The sequence below is a fragment of the Chlorocebus sabaeus genome, chromosome 10, assembly GCF_047675955.1.
Source record: "Chlorocebus sabaeus isolate Y175 chromosome 10, mChlSab1.0.hap1, whole genome shotgun sequence".
Lineage (NCBI taxonomy): Eukaryota > Metazoa > Chordata > Mammalia > Primates > Cercopithecidae > Chlorocebus > Chlorocebus sabaeus.
In genome coordinates, this window is record NC_132913.1 from 83103190 (window position 1) to 83128330 (window position 25141).

General features: G+C 36.9%; 1 protein-coding gene across 1 annotated transcript in view; it reads right to left on the reverse strand.

The window, feature by feature from the left end:
- The window catches only part of DNAH7 (dynein axonemal heavy chain 7), a 330767-nt gene that overhangs the window by 117382 nt on the left and 188244 nt on the right, over positions 1-25141 (reverse strand). Inside the window, exons 34-41 of the mRNA XM_007965701.3 lie at positions 24404-24628; positions 21631-21828; positions 16913-17068; positions 16044-16212; positions 13968-14094; positions 12649-12868; positions 5143-6015; positions 2693-2922 (exon numbers count right to left, since the gene is read on the reverse strand). Of these exons, the coding sequence (XP_007963892.3) occupies positions 2693-2922; positions 5143-6015; positions 12649-12868; positions 13968-14094; positions 16044-16212; positions 16913-17068; positions 21631-21828; positions 24404-24628 (2198 nt within the window). The remainder of the gene's footprint in view (positions 1-2692; positions 2923-5142; positions 6016-12648; positions 12869-13967; positions 14095-16043; positions 16213-16912; positions 17069-21630; positions 21829-24403; positions 24629-25141) is intronic.

Sequence of the window (25141 nt, forward strand, 5' to 3'; positions counted from 1 at the left end):
AGAAATTCAAAAGAATAAATGCACTGGAGATGAGGCAAGGAGTATCCTGTATCAAAATGAATGATGTACCTCTAAAGTTGGTAAGTTGATTCCAGCAACACTACTGCTGCTTTAAACCTTTTTATGATCACTTATTTTAAACACATTTCAGTGCTCAAAATATATTACTCTGAATGTTTGCAAACATGAAAAAATGATTTTAACATGTATTATACATCTTGAAAGAGAGATTTGTTTTATTAAAGAAAAAGTAACAAATAGAGAAGATCATAAAGCTCAATACCCTGTTTGGTGCAAAACGATTACAAAGTAATAACAAATGATTAGAAATAATGTAATACTTTAGCATATTTTAAAAGTTAAATATTGTAATGTGCTTAAAAATTTAATCTGCATTTATTTGCAAATATATATGAATTTCTCTCTAAAGAAAACTCTTCTTTATAATTTCATTTTAAAATACTTGATATACCATAATGTCTCCAAGTAAAAAAAGGACATGCTTTTAAAATCCCCTTCAAAAAATAGACTGGAGTAGTAAGGAACTGGCTTGAACTGGAAAAGGTAACCTGGAGAACACTGAAAGGATTGCAATTTTTGTTTTAAAAAAATTCATAAGTTAGAGCATGCCACGTTTTTGTCACATGTCAAATTCCGTCTGAGCAAGCAAAGTATTAGAGAGTAATGGGCACAGAGGGCACCTGGGCACAGAGGGCGCCAAGCGTATGGCACTGTATTATTGTGAGTCTCGTTTCAGCTGAAACCTTGTGCAACGAGCATGGGGAAGGTCTCATTCCTGCCAGCCTGAGACAGTTTCAATATTGTGGCTAATCCCAAGTGACGCTTTGCTAGCTTAACCACAGATTTCCTGCCAGGTAACCTGAAAACTTTCTTCTAGGTTACAGCACTACCTTGCTATCAGGACCTGAAGGCTTTAGCTATTATGGGAATAATCATCATAGGGTAGGAATTCTAGTTGAGGTAAAGGAGAAATTAGTATCTTTTTTTTTTTTCATTTGCAAGAATTTTGAAAAGAAAAAATTTGAAAATGGAAAATTTGAAAGGCAAATAAGAATATTTGAAAATACCTTAAAAACTATGACTCTTTCAACTTACTGTAAGTTTGAACTTATAACCTCATAACTTTAAAACTTATAACCAATAAGTTTAAACTCTTCCTATAAGTTTGTATCTCGTTTTTATAATCCTTCTTTTTGTTAGGGTGGCCTTACTATTGTGAGTGCACAGTCAAACAAAAGCCATGAGTGATATCCAAAATTTAATCAATCTCCAAGAGCTTTTGATCCTCCTAGATAAGAAAATATGAAAAAAAGCAAGATTCCATTATGTTAAAGATCATAAGCTCGACACAGAAAGACAATTATCTTGAGAGCCAAAGAAATAATGAATTCCAGCCAAGCTATGCAGCAGTCACGGTGGGCGCTGCAGATTTCACTAGGGAGTTGACAAACTCCTAAAGGTATGATTCAAACACAGGGTAGTAGACCACAGTGACAACGACAGTCCTGGTTGGGAGGGCACAGCCACAGTCACTATGAATACAGATGAGGAGTGTCATATCCATATCCAGGTAGCATGCTGCCCAGTATGAGAAAAGGTCCTTCAAAATGCTTGAGATAGTAGGTTAACCACAGGAAGATTTAGAATTAACCGTAGAAATATATACAAAAATCAAACTCATAGTATTCATATTTTTATATTATCTGTGCACATTTGCTGTTTTACGTATTCTTTTTAATCTTTAAAAGAATTTGGTCTGTTTGATTCATAGAGCAGGCTTGAGCTTCCAATATAAATCATGTATCTGAGCAGTAAATTTACATCAGTTTTTAAGTAAAAATCATATTAATTTGTAGATAATATTCAAACATTTAAAAGTAATTAAGGCTTACCATATGTATATGTTTTAAATACTAGGCTTATAAATTACTTAAGTATCTAGTAATGTTTGATTTGTCAAATCAGAACTTGAAAGGGAAATATAAATACCATATTAAAAATTGTATTTAAAAAAGCTTTTGAATGGAGCCACACATTAATCCAAGGTCCCCTTTAAAGGTAACCACTAAAATGTTCCAAACTTCCTACTTTCTACCTTAATGTTATAATGTTTTTAAATTTTATAATATACATACTGAATTTTAATTTTTGGAACAAAAGAAATATTTGAATAAACTTTTATGCACACACAAGCCACCCTCCAGAACATTAAAAAAAACTCACATTGACACTTTCTATAGCAGGTAAGTTTACTCATGTTTATATTGATGTTTTCAAATGAGAGCTTATTAGAGAGTGACTGTCCCTCCCTAGTCTCAGCTCTTCAGTATCCAAAGAGAGGATTTAACTATTACCTAATTATTTATCAGAGAAAAATCACTCTCTAGTAGTGTTTACTCAATATTGGTTGGAATATTGAATTGGAATGTCTTCATTCTTCCAAGAGTGATTATGCATCTACGATGTGCTAGGCAATGTACCCATATGAGAAGGATAAGACCCCTCCCTAAACTCAAAATGTTTGTGGATTAAATCATTTAAAGATGTAACAAAACTCACAGTATATTTTTATGAAATAAATCTCTATTACATCATATTTATGTCATTTTTGCACACGTAAGTATTTTTAATTTGCCCTAGCTTACTTAGAAACATGAAATTTGATTTTTACCTTCTTTTCTTTTCTAACAACAGTTTGAAGGTGGAGATTAATTCAAGGTAAGAGGTAGGAGTCACATAATTGTATCTTTGAAGTTCAACAAAGAAAGATGTGGATAAATCTATAGTAGAAGTGTGGAAGCTTTTACACATGTCGATACAGCCATCTCTTATTTCTTCTGACATTTCAATTTCTTCCAAGAATCGTGAGGCAACTGCCTGGAGTGCATCTTCAGGCCATGACTAAATGTAAGATAAATGCTTTAGCACTTTATTAAGATTACGAATCTGGATCTGTTACTACTGCAGCCCTTTACAACTTAGGGATGTTGGGGGTAAAGGGGAATAGTGTGAGGGATGGTGTGGGGGAGACAATTTCATAAGGAACTTTCCCGAGGACTTGCATACTTAGGGCAGGGAGCCAGGAGCTAGTTAGTGCATATAACATTCATTGTCTGTGGTTTGTTCTGAGATTAGAGAAATTGTTCATGAGTGTTGCAGGAGAAAGAAAAGGCAAATGAACTAAATTTATGGAAAGTCTATTTCTGTATGCATTTTACTGGTACCATCTCATTTAATTATCCTAACATTTCCCTGAGAATGATGTAGGCATCATTCCTGAAACAGCTTCCAAACCCTTTCTCTTCTTCCTTTATCCACCTCAATCATCCCAATTCAAGCCTCCACTATCATCTGCCTGGAAGATTCCAACAGCATCCTAACTGCTTGTATTCTCTACATAGCTGCAAGAGTGCTCTTTTCAAACTATAAATCAGCTCATGTCACACTCCCCAATTTATAACCATTCAAAGACTTCCTAGAATTCTTAAAATCCAAACCAACTTGCCAATCTCTATTTGATTTGGCCCTTCCCAAATTTCTGACCTGTTATACCACTTCTGCCCACAGTTCCTGTGCTCCTGTCACACTGATTTTCTGCCATCCTCTCCTTCCTTCTGTCTAGACACGACTTCACTGGTTTATCCTCTCTGCCCAGATCTCAGTACTGACACTTTTTTGTCTTTCCAGTTTCCTCTTCAAACCCATAATTGGTCCCTTATTTAAAAAGCATTTACCTATAATCCCAGCACTTTGGGAGGGCGAGGCGGGCAGATCACCTGAGGTCAGGAGTTCGAGACCAACCTGGCCAACATGGTGAAACCCTGTCTCTACTAAAAATACAAAAATTAACAGGGCGTGGTGGCGGGCGTCTGTAATCCCAGCTACTCAGGAGGCTGAGGCAGGAGAATTGCTTGAACCTGGCAGGCAGAGGTTGCAGTGAGCCAAGATTGTGCCACTGCACTCCAGCCTGGGTGACAAGAGTGAGACTGCGTCTCAAAACAACAAACACAACAACAAAGCATTTACTCCCTATTTGCTACCCTGTCTAATGAAATTGTGTTTTGCTTATTTGTCTGTAGACAAGAAGCCCAAGGAGAGCAGAGGTCTTGTCTATTTCATGTGCTTCATCTCCAGCTTTTAGATTAAGACTTGCTACAAAGCAGAACAGAATTCAATAAATATTTTGCATGAAATAATTAATTTTACCAGGAAGTGGAGGTACAGAGAGGTTCTGTAAACTTTCCAAGGTCATAAATGCTTATCTGTTAAATCTCCCTCACAGGATCTCAGCCACAGCCCACAGATTTCTTACTACACAGGTAGAGAATGCACTGTGATATGCTGTTAAAGCCAGAACTACTGTTCACATCTAGCTAGGTACTCTCCTTTTGCTACGGCCCTTCCCCACCCCTCCTCCGTACCCCCCATCCATTCGCTGCCTTTTTCTGCTCTGCTCGTACTTCCCAGTACGAAGTCCACTACAAAAAAAGGTCACTGGCTTTCTTCCTCTTAAATTCTTTGGGTTTAGCTAATGGGAAGAGAGTGGGGGCAGGGTGGAAGAAGTGAGACATATGGGTATTTTGATCCTCCCTTCCTTTCCAGCTGTAGCTGAGTTCTAGGTTTCTGGTTCCTATTCCTATTGGGCAGTCTTATATCCACAGCTCTAAGCTCTGACTTCCAGTAACACTCTTCCCTTCCTCTGCCCTTTTATACGAGGGCATAGTAACACTTCCTACTATTGCTCCACCCACCACTTCCTGAGTGTTCCAACATCCCCTCTTGGTTCCCTTAACCCTGCCTACACCTCTGTGAATGGTTCCTTCATTATGCTTTCTCCAGTGAAGGATTCAAGTGTGCTCTGTGTTTCCTGTCAGGACTCTGATACACAATTTTATCATAACACTTCCTATAATATATTGAAGTTAGTGATCACATATACTCTAAATAAATACTTTTCTATTATAATTTCTTGAATTTTAATTTCATAAAATATAACTGATCAGAAGATTTTGCTGAACTACATTTTGGGGTAAACTATGGGTTAGGAGTCTATAAAATAAGTCATGATTAGGGTGGAAATCAACATTTCTAGAAGTCTGTCTAAACTATACATGACAATACCTGAAACCAGTCAATGGTACAGCAGTTAACAAGAGCAGGGAACTTTCTAAGACGATTTCGAAATGCATCTCCAATGGGACTCATGGCAAGGACCACATGCAGTTGGTTGCGGCAACGATCAATAAACATGTTGAAAAGGGCTATGGGACTGCCATCTGTTTGCTTGGTTTTATCCCGCTGGCGATCTAACTGACGCATCTTATCACATATCTCTTGTTTCTCATCTAATGCAAAGAGATTTGGAATCTCCCCAGCGTTTAGCAGATTATTGACATCTTCCAGAAAAGACTCTTTTTTAATTTGAGTATCTGTAAACAGGAAGACACCTTGCATCTCACCTTCTGCACATTTCCTTAAGATCACTTTTAAATCTTCATGCCATTCAGTAGTATCATATCCCTTAGAGATTTCAACTTGGAAAACAGAATAATCAGCCATGTGGGCAGCTAATCTGGTGACAGATTGCCTTCCACTCCCTCCAACCCCTACTAGGAGAGCATGGCTGCGAGGTTGCTTCAGGATCCTGGAAATTCTGCTGATGTGCTCTATGGCAAATCGAAACAAGACGAGGTTCATGGGTTTTTTGCTTATATTGTTGTATTCTTCTAGGTGAATTTCTACTATCATTCGAAGATTATCCACATCTGCGATTTCTCTGTAGTTGGTATCCTCCCTCTTGGGATCATGGAAATCACAAAACATTAAGCTGCGTAAATCATCTTCTTCCACTATGCCATCATTATCAAAATCCAAACGTTGAAAAAGCTCATGAAAATCTTCATACATGTAGTTTCTCAAAATTTCTTGAATGTAGTTGACGAGCCAGCTTCTGTCTGCATTGTCCAGAAGGCGGTCATAATACACGCGAAGGACCTGTATAATAATTAAAAAGCAGCTTTAGGAACTTCCTTCTGATTTTTAAAAAAGTGTTATTATTTCTATGCTAATATCAAGTAATAAAAAATATTAGAAAATTTTTGCGGGTTTTATTAAAAGTATATCCAAATATTCAGGACCGATTCATAATAGTGTTATTTTAAATGTTAATTTTAACTCTATATTTAGAATAATAAGGTTATATTCAGTTATCAATCAATGAAAGGTAATTTTGGGGGTGGTAGAAGTAGATGTAGAGATGCTGAGAGACTTAAGGCCTTTAGAAGTTAGTGACTGGCTTTGCTGGCTGCTCAGATGTGGATAGCAGAACTGGGCACCAGCACCCGGGGGTACCCAACTCCCTTCCAGTGATGTTTTCTTTTTCTAGGATAGATAACATTTTGAAAATTATTGACAAATCAATAGTTTTTGCTTTTGTTTCTGTTTTCATAAAGCACATTTTCTAGAACAGGAAATGTCTTGGGTAGAGGGAGAGTTGTTTGGGGTATCTGTTAATTATTTTTGTTTTAAGTCATTACAGAGAGCAATCTACTAAAATAAATCTCTGGTTATATGCACATGTTATGGGACTGCAAGAACTATCAGGCTTGCTACATGTAACTACTGTTTTCTTAAAGCAGTGTAAGTGTCCCGGGGTACAGTCTATTTCGGACTGAATTGTGTCCCCAGAAAATTCTTATGTTGAAGCCATAACTCTCAATGTGACTGGATTGGGGATAGGACCTTAAAGGAGGCAATTAAGGTTAAATGAGGTCATAAGGGTAGGACCCTAATCTTATAGGATAGTGTCCTTATAAGAAAAGGAAGAGGCATTAAAGCGCACACTCTCTCTGTCTCTCTCTGGTTCTTGTTTCTGTTGGGCAGCCCTTATATGCACAAAGGAAGGGCCATGTGAGGACACAGAGACAAGCTGGCTTTAGCAAGTCAGCGTGAGAAAATAAATTTCTGTTGTTTAAGCCACTTAATCTGTATTATTTTGTTAATGGCTGACTAATACATATATGCTATACATAATGCATATTTCGTCAGTGGAACGTTGGATCCTTACTCTGCTTTACCATTTTGAGTAAATCACTGAAAATGTCTGCATCAGCTTCTTCACCTATAAAAAAGAAGTAGTATTACCTACCTCGCAAATCTCATAGATTTGGAGAAAAAGTAATATGACAACATATGTGAAAACACTATAGAATTCAAATAGATAATCACTGCAAATTGCCCTAGCATTAGGCTAATCACAGTGTTCAGGAATCTTGGTTTTAGTGTATTGACTGTTATCAAATTGATGATTTCATACTGTTATCCTTTTTTTTTCCCCCCACTAATAGTGTCTGCATAAGCAAATGGTATTATTTAAACTTCCTTCATATTCCAACCAGTTCAAAAGTTATTTCTCTGTGAGACAATCTAATTTCCCAATACATGCCAATAGCCAATCTTTGAACTGAGGTACTTAAGACCTCAGACAATATTCCTAAATTAAGTCAACTTCATGTATCAGGATCAATGCCTAAGCATGAAACAAGTATATTATTATCTAGCTGGCAGTTTAGCAAGAACCTACAGCAGCATTTCTCAAAGACAGTCAACACATCTGCATTAAAATAATCTGGGGTACTTATTCAAAATGCAAATTCCTGGGCCCCACAGTGGATCTGTTGACTTAAAAACACGGATGATGATTCCTGGGAATATCTTTCCATATCTTTTTGTTTTTTGTTTTTCCTTATATAAGGTGCACATATGGTTTGGCTGTGTTCCCACCTAAGTCTCATCTTGAATTCCCACGTGTTGTGGGAGGGACCTGGTGGGAGGCAATTGAATCATGGGGTGAGTCTTTCCCGTGCTGTTCTTGTGACAGTGAATAAGTCTCACGAGACCTGATGGTTTTAAAAAGGGGAGTTTCCCTGCACAATCTCTCTTCTCTTGTTTGCCACCATGTGAGAGGTGCCTTTCACCTTCCACCATGATTGTGAGGTATCCCTAGATACATGGAACTATAAGTTCAATAAACCTTTCTTTTGTAAATTGCCCAGTCTTGGGTATGTCTTTATCAGCAGCATGAAAATGGACTAATACAGGTACAACAATCTTAAGTGTACAGCTCAAAGAATTTTTGCACACAGTTACACATCCATGAAACCAAGATCAAGATATGAAATTTCCAGCACCTTAGTAAGCTCCCTCATGCTCACTCCTGTTGATCTCTGCTTTCCTCCCTCCCCAACAGGGAACCATTATTCTATCACCACCTCTCACATTTTAAAAAGTTGACACTTAAAACTTTCTATTATAAATCTAAATTGCTGCAAAGGACATAATTTCTGGCATATTTACATTGTAATGTGTGCTTTGAATTTATTTACCTCAAAGTCTTGATTGCAGACTTTTAAAATTGAGAAATAATTCATGGGTCATAAAATTCATTCTTTAAAATAATACAAAATCAGAATATTCACAAAGTTGTGCAATCATCACAACTATCTCCCTCCAGAACTTTATCATCACCCCAAAAAGAAACCTGATACCCAACAGAAGCTACTTCTCATCACCACCAGCCCTGGCCAACACTAATCTACTTACTGTCTCTATGGAACTTGCTTATTCTGGATATATGATGTAAATGAATTATATCATATGTGACCTTTTGTGTATGGACTTTGTAACTTAGCACAATGTTTCTAGGTTCATCTATGTTGTAGGATATATGAGTATTTCTTTTTAGGACTGAATAAAATTCCACAATGTGTATTTACAACACTTTGTCCACTTATCAGCTGATGGATATTTGGGTTGTTTCTACTTTTTGGCTATTATAAATAATTCTGCTAATAATATTCATGTACAAGTCTTCGCGTGGACATGTATCAGTTCTTTGGGTGCATAGTTAGGAGTGGAATTGCTAGGTCATATGGTAACTCTATGTTTTAACCTTTTGATGACCTACCAAACTGTTTTCTCTATTACATTACTGCCAGCTATGTATGAGGGTTCCAGTTCTTCCACATGCTCACCAATACTGTTTTATTATTCATCTTTTTTATTACAGCCATCCTATTGAGTGTGAAAGGTACTTAATGGCAGTTTTGATTTGTATTTCCCTAATGACTAATCATGTCCTTATTGGCCATTCATATATCATCTTTGCAGCGATGTCTTTGAATCATTTGCCCACTTTTAAACTGGGTTATTAGTCTTTTATTGTTGAGTTATAATAGTTCTTAAGGTATTCTGGATACTAGACACTTAACAGTTTATATGATTTGCAGGTATTTTATCCAATTCTCTATATTTTCATTTTTTTGATGGTACTTTTTGAAGCATAAAATTTTTTAATTTTGATGAAATGTATTCATCTATTTTGGGGGGTCTTGTTTTTGCAGAACATCTGTATTTAACAAGCAAACCAGGTGATATGTGCATTAACTAACATCTGAGAGCCATGGAGAAGCCAAAGGGAATGAGTTGTAAGTCAGTTTTATACCTTAGAAACCATTTAGTGAAATTATAGAAGGTTATCTAGTATGATAATGATGTCCGGAAAGGAAAAAGACATGTAAAGTAGTCTCTAACATATATTAAACCCTGAATAAATCTTTTCTGAGTGAACAGAAATAAAGCACAAATTAGTGTTGAGTTCAACTGTTGCAGGGCTTTTTTTTAGTTCAGCTAAAGGTGGGGTCCTTGTCACACAGCCACAAAAATTTCGCCTCGCAGACTATTTGAATGTTGAGTAAAACAGGGTTTTGCTGAGGGAAAATGAAGAAAAGGGGGAAATAGGGACTCTCCACAAGGCCAGAGTCCCTGCTACAGTGCTTCCCGCCCTGCAGATTGAATTCCAGGTTCCATCCAGGAAGAAGAGGGGCCAGGCTCCTCCCCACTGCAAACAGCATGAACTTCTGTGGCTCCACCCCAGTGCACCGGCTGGCTGGAGGTTCTCTGGGGATCCCTTCCCACCTGTTGTCTCACAATTACCTCATATTTTTAAAGATATTGAGAATAATGTACCAAACATCCTACTTGGCACTGCAGTAAGAAAAAAAAAAAAGAGAGAGAGAAATCTCTGCTCTCATGGGGCTTGCCTGCTATCTGAGGGAGATGAACAATACATACAATGAATGAATTCTACATCATGTTGGACGTTGAAAAATATTATAGAAAGAAGTAAAATAGGACAGGATACGAAAGACTGGAACTACTAGGATAGGGGAGGGGACACAGGCTGTGGTATTAAAAAGCTTCAGCTAGAAGGAGGAAGTTGATCAAAGGCAGGGAGGGAGCTATTCCAGAGCATCGATATCTGCAGGAAATATTGCAGGCAGAGAGAATAGCCAGGAGGCCTGTACTGCTGGTGAAAGGGGGATGAGGATGAGAGCAGGAGGCAGCCTGAGGGGAACAGGCTAAGAGGAACACATCCCAGGTCGTATGGGCCACTGGACTTCTATTCTAAATTCCTCTGAATGAAGTGGGTGCTAATACAAGGTTTTGAGCTGAGGACTAAATTCATTATGTTTCATGTAGGCGTGTATAAATATGAAGTAGTCAACCTCATTAAATGCCCAAAGAGCTCAATAACCATTATCAAAACTCAATAATCTGACATCTAAAGCAGCATAGAATCTAAGAAACTCTTAAAAGTAATTATGTCTAACACATATACAATAGCACAGACAACCTATTCCCATGATTGGAAGAAAGCACTGGCCTGTATAATCCCAGGTGACAAAATGTGTCACATGTAGCAAGCTTGCCTGCCTTCCTCTCTTGAGACACTCATTCATTCATCAATATCTATTGAGCGTTTTCTGTGTGCCAGGCACTGGGAAAAGCAGTGCAAAAATAAAATCGCCATTCTCCTAAAGTTTCTATTATTGTATTTAGAAGGTGTCAGGTGATGCTCAATGTTATGAAGAACAAAACAAGGTAAGCAGTAAGAAGCCAAGGGGGTAGGGATGGCCCAAAGCGAGCCTGCATGACAAGGAGGGTATTTCAGCAAAAATCTGAAGGAAGGAAGTAGGCAAGCCTGCGGATAACAGAGAAAGAGTGTTCTAGGCAGAAGGAATATCAAGGGAAAAGTTCCTGAGGTGGTGGATGCCAAATGCTTCCTGGAGTTAGATTCACCCATGACAAAATGCTGCCTTCAGCAATGCACTCTGCTATGGTTTCAATGTTTATGTTCCCCCTACATTTATATGTTGAAATCCTCATCCCCAGGGTGATGGTACTGAGGTGTGGGGACTCTGGGAGGTAATTAGGTCATGAGGCAGAACCCTCATGAATGGAATTAGTGCCTTTATAAAGGAGGCCAGAGAGCCCCTCGCCCCTTCCACCACTTGAGGACATGGTGAGAAGGCACCATCTATAACTAGAAAACAGTCCCTCACCAGACATGAAATCTGCCAGCGCCTTGATCTTGAACTTCCCAGCCTCCAGAACTGTGAGAAATTAATTTCAGTTTGTTGACAAGCCACCCAGTTTAAGGTACTTTTTATAACAGCCTGAATGGACTAAGGCATGCTCCTTGAATGAATTCAGCATCATCCTCCTTGTTCACTTCCCCTACACTCTCCAGCTCTTAGTACATTTCTAATATCCATGTGGCCCCCAAACACAAGCCTGCATCCATATCCCGGGATGTGGGTCCCACTCAGGCAATTAGGTAACTTGCTGTGGAGTGCTATAAGAATCTCAACATCATCCTTTCCAAAGAATCACTTTTGGAGACCTTGTTGTGGCCAAAATTTCCAAGTGGAATGGATCTTCACATGGATGTATATTTGAATGTGTGATGATTTAGGAATTCAAAATGTATATCTAAAAAGTCCAGAGAAACCAGATTTTTAAAAGACCTTTTGAAATTTACATCTCTGTAGTACATGGTTTTAACACAGTAGCATATTCTCGTGCTCTATGTTTCTTAACTGCATTATCAAAATTAAAATAAGGGTCTTGCTCTGTCACCCAGGCTGAAGTGCAGTGGTGCCATCATAGCTCACTGCACCCTCAAACTCCTGAATTCAAGCAATCCTCCCGCCTCAGCCTCCTAAAGTGTTGGGGTTACAGGCATGAGCCACTGTGCCCGGTCTCCTCTACCAGTTTTTATAAGAACATGCTCATCCACATACCTATTCCCAAGAGAGCTTAAATACATTTTTATATAGTTTCTATGCTCTCAAGAATTTGCTTTGCAATTCTTTTGGCATCTAGTAATACTATACAAATAAGTAATGTAAAAAAAAAAAAAAACCCACATTCATTTCTTATAAAAACAACTCCTTAAAAAGTGTTCCATTTCAAATTTATTTGAAGCCAAACTAACAAGGATTAAACTACTTAAGGGAAATTGGCTCAAAGTGACACCTACTTGGAAATAGTCTATAGATCAACAGAAATTCCTAAATCTGCATATGGGAGATAAAGCATTTTAAACATCATAAAATATCTCAGTGTTAAATATTTTAAAAATTTTTCTTGAGCATTGGCCTTCAAAATGCCAAATAACTGAATACATTTCAGCAATATAAATTGCAGAATATTTCTTTTCACCCAGTTGTTGGCATGGTAAATCTGTTTCTCACATAATCCCATTTCAATAACAGGAAAATTTACCTCATGAACCCAAAGACGTTTAATCACTCCTGTGGTTTCTGTTGTTTCTGGTCTTGACAAACAAACACCTTGAATGACACGGGAGAAATCACGGAGGTTGAACAAGTAGTGAGATTTAGCTGGAGTAGGCAAGAGATTCTTCATTGCTTCTTTATACAGAGTCATTGTGCCATTTACAATTTGTGTGGTCAAATCTAGAAATTCATCTGGAAATTTATAACTTAAAATGTTTTAAAATAAAAAGAAAGGAAAATGTTAGCAATTATATAATTATGAGACATGAAGGATACTTAGCAGGACCAACATAAAATTTTAATTTTGATTAAATCAATGTCATTTATAAAATTACCATATCTTGTTATAATAATAATACTAATAGATTTTTACTCCTTTTAAAGCTATTTTCTATGTACTATTTTATGTTATGTCCAAAAGAACCCTGTGAAATGAGCAGGGCCAGTTTAATGGACTTAAAAGCACTTCAGTAAGTGAACAGAAGAGACAGCCAAGGCACCCAGATTATGTAATTCCCAAATCCACTAGACAAGCATTTCCCGACCTCTTTCATTCCCTGGCATTCTCAACTGCATATAAGTATAATCCATAACGAACACTGGTGAAACAGGTATTTTCAGAGGAAAAAAAGAAAGAAAATTAAAATATGTAAAAAAAAAATAAGGAAAAGAGAAAAAAAGGAAAGTAAAACAGTGAGCCAAGACAAAGGGCATGATTAGGGTATAAAGAACATAGAGAACTAATTTTCATTTAGAAAGATTGCCTATATTTAACTTCTGGTTTGTCTAGGAGCCAGCTGTTTACTCCATCACTGGATAAGGCAAGGAATGCCAATTTCTTGAGAATGGACATGGGGACACAGACAGACTTCCCCTGCCCAGGTCAGCTTGGCTCCCTGATATCTGTGCATCTTGTGGAGTTGTGCATCCTCTGCAGCTAGGCAGCTCCACGGCAATACTTCTCAGAGTTGGACACGAATGCCCCTGCAGAACTCGAGTTCTACTAGAGGGCATCAAAGTCACAGCATAAACCTGGTACATCTTTCCAGCAGTAATTGAACTCAGTGGTGAAAATTCAAAATAATAACTCAAACATGAACATATTATATAGCAAAATGGTCAGACCTCTTTGTGTTATGCTCCCACACTCTGGAGGTGGAGGGGACAGAGGCAAACAATGTTGTCTGTTACCTTTTCCTTATCTAGGAATGTTTTTGCTCTTTGAAATATGCTACTTAATATTGGTATGTTTCTAAAATATTTTATACCTCCTAATTAAAACAAAACAAATTTTTGATTACTTACCAGATTTTTAAATGCCAAGTTAAGATTCTAGAGAAGATTGTATACATGGATTTATCACTAAACTCATTGATTGTTATAATATTGAAATGTCGCATGTATCGAGGAGTTACTGGATTTCGACCACCACCTAAATATTAAAAGGTACAACTCTTAATAATGTTACTAGTATACATGAGTATTTTCTCAAATATTTTATAGTTTAAAGTAACTTGAAAGATGGACAAATTCACAGCACATGAAGTTAAGAGCAATCAATTGTTTGGATAACCCTGACATCAAAACTATTTTTCCCTCAAACTCAAGATGTTACTTTTCTGGGTGAATTATCTGAATGAGTTCAACTAATTAGACATAATCTTGGGTCAAAACTATACTACCAAGGAAAATCAGACCAGGCAGAAAAAGCCACAGGCCATGTTCTCCACGGTTTGCAGCTTAAAGCAGTAAATGGTAAACATCCTCAATACAATATTAAGATGTGATATTATACAATATTAATATAATCCTGGTGAATCTGACTGACCAAAGTTTAGGGCACTTCCCCTAAGGCTGGAATTCAGCACAACCATGACATATAGCCAAATTCTTTCCCCACATCTTGAAGTGAATTTACCCAAGACTAGTCTATACAGTTCATACAGTGACTTCACTGGCTGCTTGCATCTTTAAAAATTGGGGGATTTTTCCATAAAATAATGAAAGATTCCTTTGAGCTTATACATTTATTTTGGAAAATGTAGAAGAGTTTAAGGAGATGGTGAAAGGGCTGCAGAAGAAAAGATGGTAAGATCATCTATCCCAGCTCTGTCTCCAACCCTTCCAGAGAATGTTCAGAATTGTGGTATTTTTAGAAAATAGAAATGGGGTCCAAAAGGAAAATATACCACATGGTTTCAGCATACTCTTCTTATTAGTGCCTGAAGAGGCAGGGAAAAATGCACATGTGAGTATAAATGCCTGGCTTGGGGTGGTGGGGGAGAGACAAAGTAGAACTGAAGTCTGAGACCCAGGAGCAATATGGTCTTTTATTAAAAAGAAAAAGAAAAGAAAAACAGCCTGAGCATAATAATAACAAGCCCCCAAGCCCTGTCTCCACAAAATAAGAAACAAAATTAGCCAGGCATGGTGGTGCATGCCTGTAGTCCTAGCTGCTCAGGAGGCTGAGGTGAGAGGATCACTTGAGCACAGGCGTTTGGGACTGCTGTGGGCTATGATCACACAACTGCACCCCACCTAAGCAACAGAGTGAGATCCTGTCTCAAAAACAAACAAACAGAAAGTGTTCAAAATGGCCCAGGCAATGTGTTGAGAGCAATTACTGACTCAGAGCAAACTGCATTATGGGTTAGATAAAGGTCAGGGTTAGGGAGCAATACCAGAGAGATTCCCTGAAGTCGTATATCAACACAAGCAACATTTTGAAAAACAGAATAGTGGCTTGAGGTCAGGAAGAAAACAGTTAAAGATGTCTTGTTAGTAAATCAAGCCATTTTAGACATCTCAGCGTTAAAAAGCAAATTTTCTCTACATAGAGATTCCTTTGCATATAAATTTATCTTGTAAAATTTAAAGGATCTTTTGGCCATTCCCTACTTAAATTCTTCTCAGCAGCCTGTTTAAATACAGAGACTAACTTGAATGGGACTTGATTGGGGTAGAAGAAAGATGATTTCTGAGGCAGGGACTATTCCATACAGTTGAAGCATTAAGGAATGACACAGAGGAAGATGAGCTGTCCCAGGAGGATGTGAGTTCTCAGAAAGCAGAAACAGGAAATTGGAAGCAAACTTCCAGAAGGTGGGAGAAAAAAGGATTTGGAAGAGTTTCAGAAGGTGGGAGAAAGAAGTTCCAGAAGGTGGGAGAAAAAAAGATTTGGAAGAATTGGTAGGTGCATAGCCTATCCAAGGTCACCCACTTTGAGTTGGTCATGTGACACACTCTGTTAGGTCACAGTAGATACATATAGAAAACATATACACAAAACATTGGGACTCAAAAGAGGTTTTTTCCAGTTATTTCTTTAGCTATCGCTAGAGTGATTTTTTCATCTTAATAATCCAAACTCAAAAAATGTACCTGGAGGTCCCATAGCACACATGATCTGAATGTCTACTAGTTTAATCATGGAACAATCTTTTAGGTCATACCAGTTCCAGTGATCTAACCACTGTCTAAGTAACTCAATGGGAGGCTGAGCCCCATATACCTCCCGAGCAGGCATATTGACATCATCTACAAAGACAACCTGAGAATGAGAAGAGAAGAGGTATAGAGAATATTAACATCTCAACATAGAGTCCTATTGTGTAAACAATATTGAGGCAAATACTTAGCTATCTACTTGCAGAGTACATATGGGGAAGTGATGGTTTCTTTTCTAAACAAGGATAATATCCTTAGCTTCCATGCTTTTAGCATTCATGTTCCTCAAGAAATAGGGAGACATTCTCATTACTAATCTTCGTAGGTTAATAGCTTAGGAGTTATTAGTCCTCTGATACAATTTGTTTCTCAAAACACTGCATATTTTTTCCTTGTACTACACTTCAATTCATGAAAATAGATGAGAAAAGTGTGATTAGGGTGAGAAGAGTGTTCTTTGCAGAGGAAGACAGGTAAATCTACTGTTAGGTGGGTTGCTGAAGGTCTACAAAAGCAAGCAGCAAAGACTGCTGAATAAAAATGTCAGTGAAAAAATTAGGAAGGTAGATAATTTCTCAGATAAATATTCTACCTTCAACTCAAAGGGCAACTCCTTGTTTTAAACATCAAGCTGTCTACTGCACATACAAATATAACTACATTTTTAGGAGAACCTTTTAATCCAAATTTGTGACATAAAAAAACTACACAAAAAGATGTCTATCCCCAGGTTATTTGGTTTCCTTGTCCCAACTGCAGCAATGTATATGAATAGGCCCGGGTACTGTACAAAGAGTCATTACCATTCTCTTGCCCAAAGGAGGACCAAAAACTCCCTTTCTTCTCTTGTCCAGTTTTGACATGATAATATTCTGAGTTTGAGCTGCTGTAGTTTGTGCCGAGAAGTTAATTAGCAGAGGTTTGTAGACTTCCTTATTTAGTTGATTTAAAAGAAAATTCTATATAACAAAATAATAAAATGAGCCATAGTTGGAATTACGTTTTGACATTTCAGAATAAACACTAAGCATCATTACTGATAGACTCAAATTTAACCTTAAGTGCCATAACACTGTACAAATAGATGGAATCAGTAGGAATAACAGTTACCATGACAATGGAGTGTCTCCATCTGTCCACCCCTTGCATGTGCCTTTTCTGGTTTTCATAGCTACCAGAGAGTACACATTCCTCCTTAACATGGAGTCACAGAGACTCAGAGGTTAGGAAACCTGCCTAAGTTCTCCGTGATGGGCAAGAATTTAGACTGCCATTTGTCTCTCTCCAGATGAATGTTGTTTTTCATATATCTTATTATCTTTCCACTTACACACAAACCTATCTTTCTGTAAGTTAGAAAGCTTAAAAATATAACTGTATTTTCAAAATGGAATTCACTGGGAAGCAGGTGGAATTACAATGGTTCTTAATCAAGATGTATGCCAGGGACAGGACATGCCAGAATTCCCTGAGGAGCACTGCAAAATAAAATTGCCTCTCCTCACTCTTTCTTCCCCTTCTCTCCCTTAAGAGTTCTGTACAGGGTACAATCCCTTGCCAATTAAAGGCCAATTTATTAGAAAAAATACTAAGTAAATCACATATTTTCTTTTTTCTTTTTTTTTTTTTGGAGACGGAGTCTCGCTCTGTCGCCCAGGCTGGAGTGCAGTGGCGCAATCTCGGCTCACTGCAAGCTCCGCCTCCCGGGTTCCGCCATTCTCCTGCCTCAGCCTCCCGAGTAGCTGGGACTACAGGCGCCCGCCACCTCGCCCGGCTAATTTTTTTTTGTATTTTTTTAGTAGAGATGGGGTTTCACCGTTTTAGCCAGGATGGTCTCGATCTCCTGACCTCGTGATCCACCCGTCTCGGCCTCCCAAAGTGAACAGTAATATCTATCACATGCACGTATGAGTAAAGGAAGGGAAACAGTGAAGTTTTTTGCTGTTCTAAACTTTACTTGCATTAAATGCTTGCAGCATTCAGCTTTATAATTAAGATACTAAATTATTAACCCAAAATATCAAATGGTAAAATATCTCAAGCAAGTCCTCTTTTCATGATGTGATTATATACTAAACATTACCATAATTAAGCTAATAGAAATTTTGAAAGCATACTTTGGAATATTAATCTATTCATCAAGGCAACACATATTTTAAAAAGGACTTATGATGTTCTCATTAATGACTACATTTAGCACACATGCCAGGAGTACCAGGAGGCAGAATAGAGAAAATAAGGAAGACGCAGGGTAACAAGCTGGTCAGAGATTCTGGAGGAAGGCTAACTTTTAATCCTCCCATCAGCCCAGCAGGAGCTACCTTTTTAAATTTAAAATTGTTTTCCTTTTCACAGAATGAGCACATTCTAAAGTGGAAGCTCTTTAAAATCTTTGAAGACTTTGTGTTCGTACCTGTGATTGCCAGTTAGAATAGCAAAAACTGGGAATGGGGAAGTTTAGAATAAAAGTAGGAATATATTTTTGTGACTTTTATGATTAAAATTTCTTTTATGATTGTATAATTATAATGTAAGTGATAGATTATTTCAAGAGGAATAATAGTTTGAAAACAAGTTATTCTATTTATGTAAACAACTCCCTATTCTGAGCAACAACTACAATGAAGGAATGACATGTCTGAGTAAAGCAAATTTATACAAGTTTTTAAAAATTATTGCTTAAGACTCTAAAAAATTATTTCACTTTGCTTGCCTACATGATGTACAATGTAAATACTATATTATAATACATTTTTATTAGCTAACAATGGTAGCCATATGGTAGGTAATCAACAAATTTTTGTTGGATTGATGGATGAACTAAATGAAACAAGAGTGAAAATAAAGGGTGGGTGTGGTGGCTCCAGCCTGTAATCCCAGCACTTTGGGAGGCCAGATCAGGAGGACTGCTTGAGCCCAGGAGTTGGAGATCAGCCTCAGCCACATAGCAAGATCCCACTTCTACAAAAAAAATTATATGGGTGTGGTGGTGCATGCCTGTAGTCCCAGCTACTTGGGAGGCTGAAATGGGGGTATCACTTGAGCCCAGGAGGTCAAGGTTGCAGTGAGCTGTGATTGTGCCACTGCATTACAGCCTAGGGGATAGAGCAAGACCCTGTCTCTCAAAAATAAATAAAATAATGAAAATAAGAATGCAACACATACATAAGCCATGGCACGAACAGTTTGGCAGTGAGCATGGAGGCCATCTAAAAACAGAACTAAATCTAACCATCATAAGCATAAATAGTTTTAAAACCAAAATCCAAATGTAATTAATATTAAAAAGAACTTCCAAAAAAGTTGCTGCATAATATTAATTTGGTAAAAATAAACTGAGGTTTTAAAACATCTCTGTCTTACCAGAAGATGGTGAAAGGTATTGGTGACAAATAGCAATATTTCACTATTCCTCATTAACTGGGTAGGGGAAGGAGGTCAATGGATACTGTCATTCATAGTATTGATAATTTAAAACTGAATTTAGAAAAAAATTACAGGCTTTAGAAAAAATCCTTAGTTTTTTTTTGTTCTAAAGTGTTGTTTTAACTTGTGTTTTTAGGTAATCTTTAATTAGAATACTACTTTTTTTCATCATTTATTTAAAATATAAGTAGACATGCAATAATTTGAAGAGAAAATCACTTCAAATTGTAAATTTTATGTTTAATTCTTTCAATCAATCAGATGAAATATATGTACAAAATTTTATGAAGCAGTTTATATAAATAAATTCTTAATGAAATTACTATAGGGAAATTAAAATTATGTAGCATTGTTTTAAAATATTTTCTTTCACAGAAGAATAAATTTCAGAGACTTTAGCTGTATATTTGTATTATTTACAATACAACTAACAATTAATTGCGGCAATGAAATCCCCCTGAAGGGCATGGCAGACAATAACCTTTATGAGGAACAACTTAATATTCATCAAAAAATCAACAATTCCATGTCCAGGAATCTTAGGATATTTTCCTAAACAAATAAGCAAAGATAAGAACAAAGACTTAGCTATAAAAACGTTAATTGCAATCTTGTTTCTTTCTTTTTTTAAATTTTTTTTGAGACAGACTCTCACACTGTCGCCCAGGCTGGAGTGCGGTGGCACGATCTTGGCTGACTGCAAGCTCCACCTGCCAGGTTCAAGCGATACTCCTGCCTCAGCCTCCCGAGTAGCTGGGACTACAGGCGCCCGCCACCACGCCCAGCTACTTTTTTTGTTTGTTTTTGTATTTTTAGGAGAGATAGGGTTTCACCATGTTAGCCAGGATGGTCTCAATCTCCTAACGTGATCCCCCTGCCTCGGCCTCCCAAAGTGCTGGGATTACAGGCGTAAGCCACCGTGCCCAGCCTGCAATCTTATTTCTAAAGCAAAATGTTCGGAAAATTGGGGATTTGAATCAATTATTATAAAATTATAGAATCAAATACTACAATACCCTTAAAATCATCCTGTAGAAGAATAATGAAATTGAAAAATATTTACAATATTAGTTTTAAAAGCAGATTACAAAATTAAGTTCCTAAGTTTGTGAAAAGTAATGTTTTTATGCCTAGGCACTTTATTGCCTGGGCTGAAATTGATGAAGGTATAAATGACAAAAGGCTTGTATTTTCCTCTAACCACTGCCTTCAATCATGTTAAGTCTCCTTTCCCTGACCTGTGGTGATATCTTAGATAAATCTCTCAGCTTTCTGTACACTTCTAGTTTTTTTAGTTTTTTTTTTTTAATCCAGGCCAAAAACACTCCTTGATTTAAATTCTCAGTGAAAATGTATCTCTCCCTCCTCTTGGATACTCCCATACATGCAAGCATTTAGTTTATGAGAGATGTCATTCCAATCTTTTATGAAAGAGATTATTCAATAAACACTAGAATGGCTATGTAACTATATTGCCAAATACATTTCAGAAAGATTGTGAGATGTAATGTTAAAGTCAATAAAGAACTAGAATCAGGTACTGTGGGAGAATGTGAATTAACTGGAACCTACAATCAAAGAGGGGCCCTCAAAAGTATCTTCATTCTCCTTCACAGGCTGCATAAAGCTACTGAGACTGTGGTATTTTCTATTACAGCATCTAGCATTATCTTAACTAACAGACAACAATTCCAGACATCATTAAGGAAAATCAGTCTTGTTACTACATAATAATCCTTCAGATATAAAATAACTTAGAAGATATCAAGTGTAACTAAAACACACTTTTCAAGAGGTATGAAATTCTCATGTGGAACAAGCAATTCTTATTAAAATACCAAAATAAATGGGACAACAATTTAATGGTATTAAATGGCATATCATTAATCAACTTTCAAAAATAAATAGGCCATTATCACTTCTTGGTCTTTTGGCTAAAATAAAGAATAAACTAGGCAATTTTTCAAAAATTCTCTGCAGTTCAAACATCAAAGTACTTGAGTATTTAAAAAAAATTATTTATCTACTATTTCAAAAACTACCATTTTTAGGAAGATTATGCACAGTTTAATATGTAGATTTCTGTGGTACTTACAATAATGTAAACACTTTTCCCAGTTCCTGTTGGTCCTACAAATATTGAAGGTTTCTGATGGGTGGTCAGCAATTCCATTAATGCAGAGTATCGAATTGTGTCCAGAGTTGGCACAATGATTTCATTAAACATTACATCTTTAGGAATTGGAGGAGCATCTTTCAATTTCTTTATCCATGGTTCCCATTTTCCTATTCCCTGTTTATAATAAACAACCAATAATGAATGTTATAAAATACTTTAAAAAGCTCTATACTCCTGTGCCATTGTAGAAAAGACTAAGACCAACAAACTCCAATACGTATACATTTGTTTTATCCTTTAAGACTCTTAACACTCAGTTTGAAGGTTAAATTGTATGTATAAATTAAGGAGAAACTAGCTTTTACATGAATACAAATGAAATGGCAATGCTGTGGTTTTTCGATGTTCTGAAACCACTGCTTATGCCAACCCAATGATCAATTATTGCGGCCAAATGTTAGATTATTTAATGGCATTGAGAAAATTAAACTAACCAATGAGCTAAAGAGTAAAGAGTAAAGAACTTCATTCAATAAATGTTAACCAGTATAGAATTTTTTCTCCCTAGAAGATACGCTGCATATTGCTTGCCTTTCATAACAGTATTTATAACATTAGTTTATCATTGCAGGCAAAATTTCTTTTTAAAAAATATGCAGTAAAAAATACATAAAATTTACCCTTAACCATTTTTAAGTGAACAGTTCAGTAGTGTTAACTATGTTCACATTGCTGTGTAACAGATCTCTAGAACAGCAAGATTTCTTTATATGAGATTATTATTATGAGTTAACATTATGCCATATCTTTGCATCCAATTAGCTTGAGAACTAAAATTTTAATTTGCTATGACAGTGTTTATAACAAAAACATTCAAGAATATCATGTTAACTCTGTCTTCTTAGAAAAACACCGCCACCCTTCTTGCAGAATAAAATCTAAATTCTTGGTCATTCAAAGTACATCAGAATTCGGACCCATCCTTCCTTCACAACCAGGCCTCACTGAGGCACCTGCTGGTCCCTGCCCCCCACCACTTCCCTGGGCCCGAACTTTGATGCACGGTACTCCTTGGGCCAGAATGGCATGACTGTCATCTGAAGAGGTTATGAACTCACTGAGGGCAGCACTGTGCTTCATTCATTCTTGTATCTTCAGGTAGAAGGTTGTGTGTACAGCAGAGAATTTTTTTTGGGGGGGTGTTAAATTCACATCAGTCTGAAAATTGTATTATAAAGAAATATTTCTAGAACCAATGAAGAAAATAATGCCTTTCCCAAATTCTTGTTAATCTTTTCAAACATGTGTCTTTTGATACCATATAGGAAAGGAACCATTAATAATCAGAAAACCTGACCGGGTGCAGTGGCTCAGGCCTGTAATCCCAGCACTTTGGAAGGCCGAGGTAGGTGGATCACGAGGTCAGGAGATCAAGACCATCCTGGCTAACACGGTGAAACCCCATCTCTACTGAAAATACAAAAAATTAGCTGGGCATGGTGGCGGGTGCCTGTAGTCCCAGCTACTTGGGAAGCTGAGGCAGGAGAATGGCGTGAACCCAGGAGGCGGCGCTTGCAGTGAGCCGAGATCGCGCCACTGCACTCCAGCCTGGGCGACACTGTGAGACTTAGTCTCAAAAAAAAAAAAAAAAAAAAAAAGAATCAGGTTTTGTGATCCTGGGACAATCACATTAAATCTTAAATCTCTGAGCCCCATTTCCTCAATGGCAAAACTTGCAAAATAATCTTATCCTTCCCACCTCACCAAGGTGTTGGAAAATGAAATGGAAATAATTGCAGAAAGCTTAATAAACTGTAAACTACCCTGAAAATGCAGGGTATTATCAGTAATTTGAAATTAAATAAAGTAAAAAATATGTGTTGGGCACAGTCTCGCCTTCTGAGGTGACGTAGCAATACATTGCAAGAACCATAAAAATTCAAAAAGCAATACAGTAATGCCTTTTCTAGAAATTTATCTTAAGGATATAATCAGATATGTACCCAATGGCTCGTATCTAAGAATATTTACCAAAGAAGTACTTATAAAAGTGAGAACCTGAAAACAACAAAACCAGTCCAATGTCCAAGGGTAGGAAATTGACTTTAGAAAGCAAGTTTACTGAAGAAACATTAGTGAAACGGAAAGCTTTTCTCATTATTAAGAAAACAAGAAGGATATAAAGCTGCCCATTGGGAATGTGGTATGATCCCAATTTTACTTAAATCTGTGTATATTTAAATAATATATATTCCTAAACTTGGTCCTCAGTACAATACTTGTGGGAGTTGTTATACAAAAACAACCACCACCCAAGTTTTATTTTCCAATCCGTTTGGGAGGCACTGAATTAAGATTACACCAGCTGGATTCCTACAGGACTTCTTAGTGCCTAGCATACTAACATACACCATGAACCTCTAACAGCCGTCCTTAAACAGTATGTGCCTGCTGTGATTCTATTTAATGAGTGCAACTGGTCCATTAGATATTACTATCTCATAGTATCATTGGAAAGAACTATGTTCAGAGAAATCAACTAGTCCATGGCAATCCAGAAAGAAAGTGACTTTACTAGGACTCAAACCTAGAGCTGTCTGACTTCAAGCCAGTGCATCTTCCTCTATTCTATGCTGTCTCTTAAGGTAAACTGTGATGACGAAGGTGGCCACAGAGCCATTATATGCTGTGTGTCGGAGAGGGGACACTGCCAGGCTAGCAGCTGCAAATCTTGCTTCAGAACTCTTACCTCAGTGACAAATTGATAATCATAAATTGTTCCTTTTTCAGGAAATGTGACCGTTAGTGCTTTTGAGGATGTTTGCTCAGTACCACTCTGTAATTTAAACGTATTTCGAGTTCGATCTGAAATTGGACCTTCCATAAGTTCTCGAAGAATCTTATTAAATTTCAACCGATCATCATCTGTACAAGAAGCACCAATGGACCAGATCAGTGAAAACAGAAAAATGCCCTGCATAGGAGAGATGAGAAGATTAAGAACAATTAAAGAATAATTTTAATCTGTCCTTGAAGCTTACATATCAGATCAGTCAGATTAGTATCTCTGAAAGGAAACACGTAAGCTCAAATATATTAGTAGGTCATCTTAGGATTTTGTAATCATAAGGGTTTTAAAAAATCAAATTGCATGTCTTATAAAATCTTAGAGAAGATAATACAAAACAAAGAATACATTCTGGCCATAGTGAAACTTCAGAATGATTAATCTAGTAAATCTCATATTTTCAACACATGACAGCAGCTTGATATTAAAAGGAAATAGAAAAAACTTACTATTAAGGTATTAAGGCACACTTTAATAAAGCAAATAACGTACATATCCATTTTCTATTTAAATTTTGATATGGTGGGTTTACTTTAAGTAGAACAAATTGAAATTATTTTATTTGTAATATCTGAGCATTAAGTGTCTAAACTAGAATTGCAATTCTGCAAGCAAAAGATACTAGCTTTCTTCTTTCCA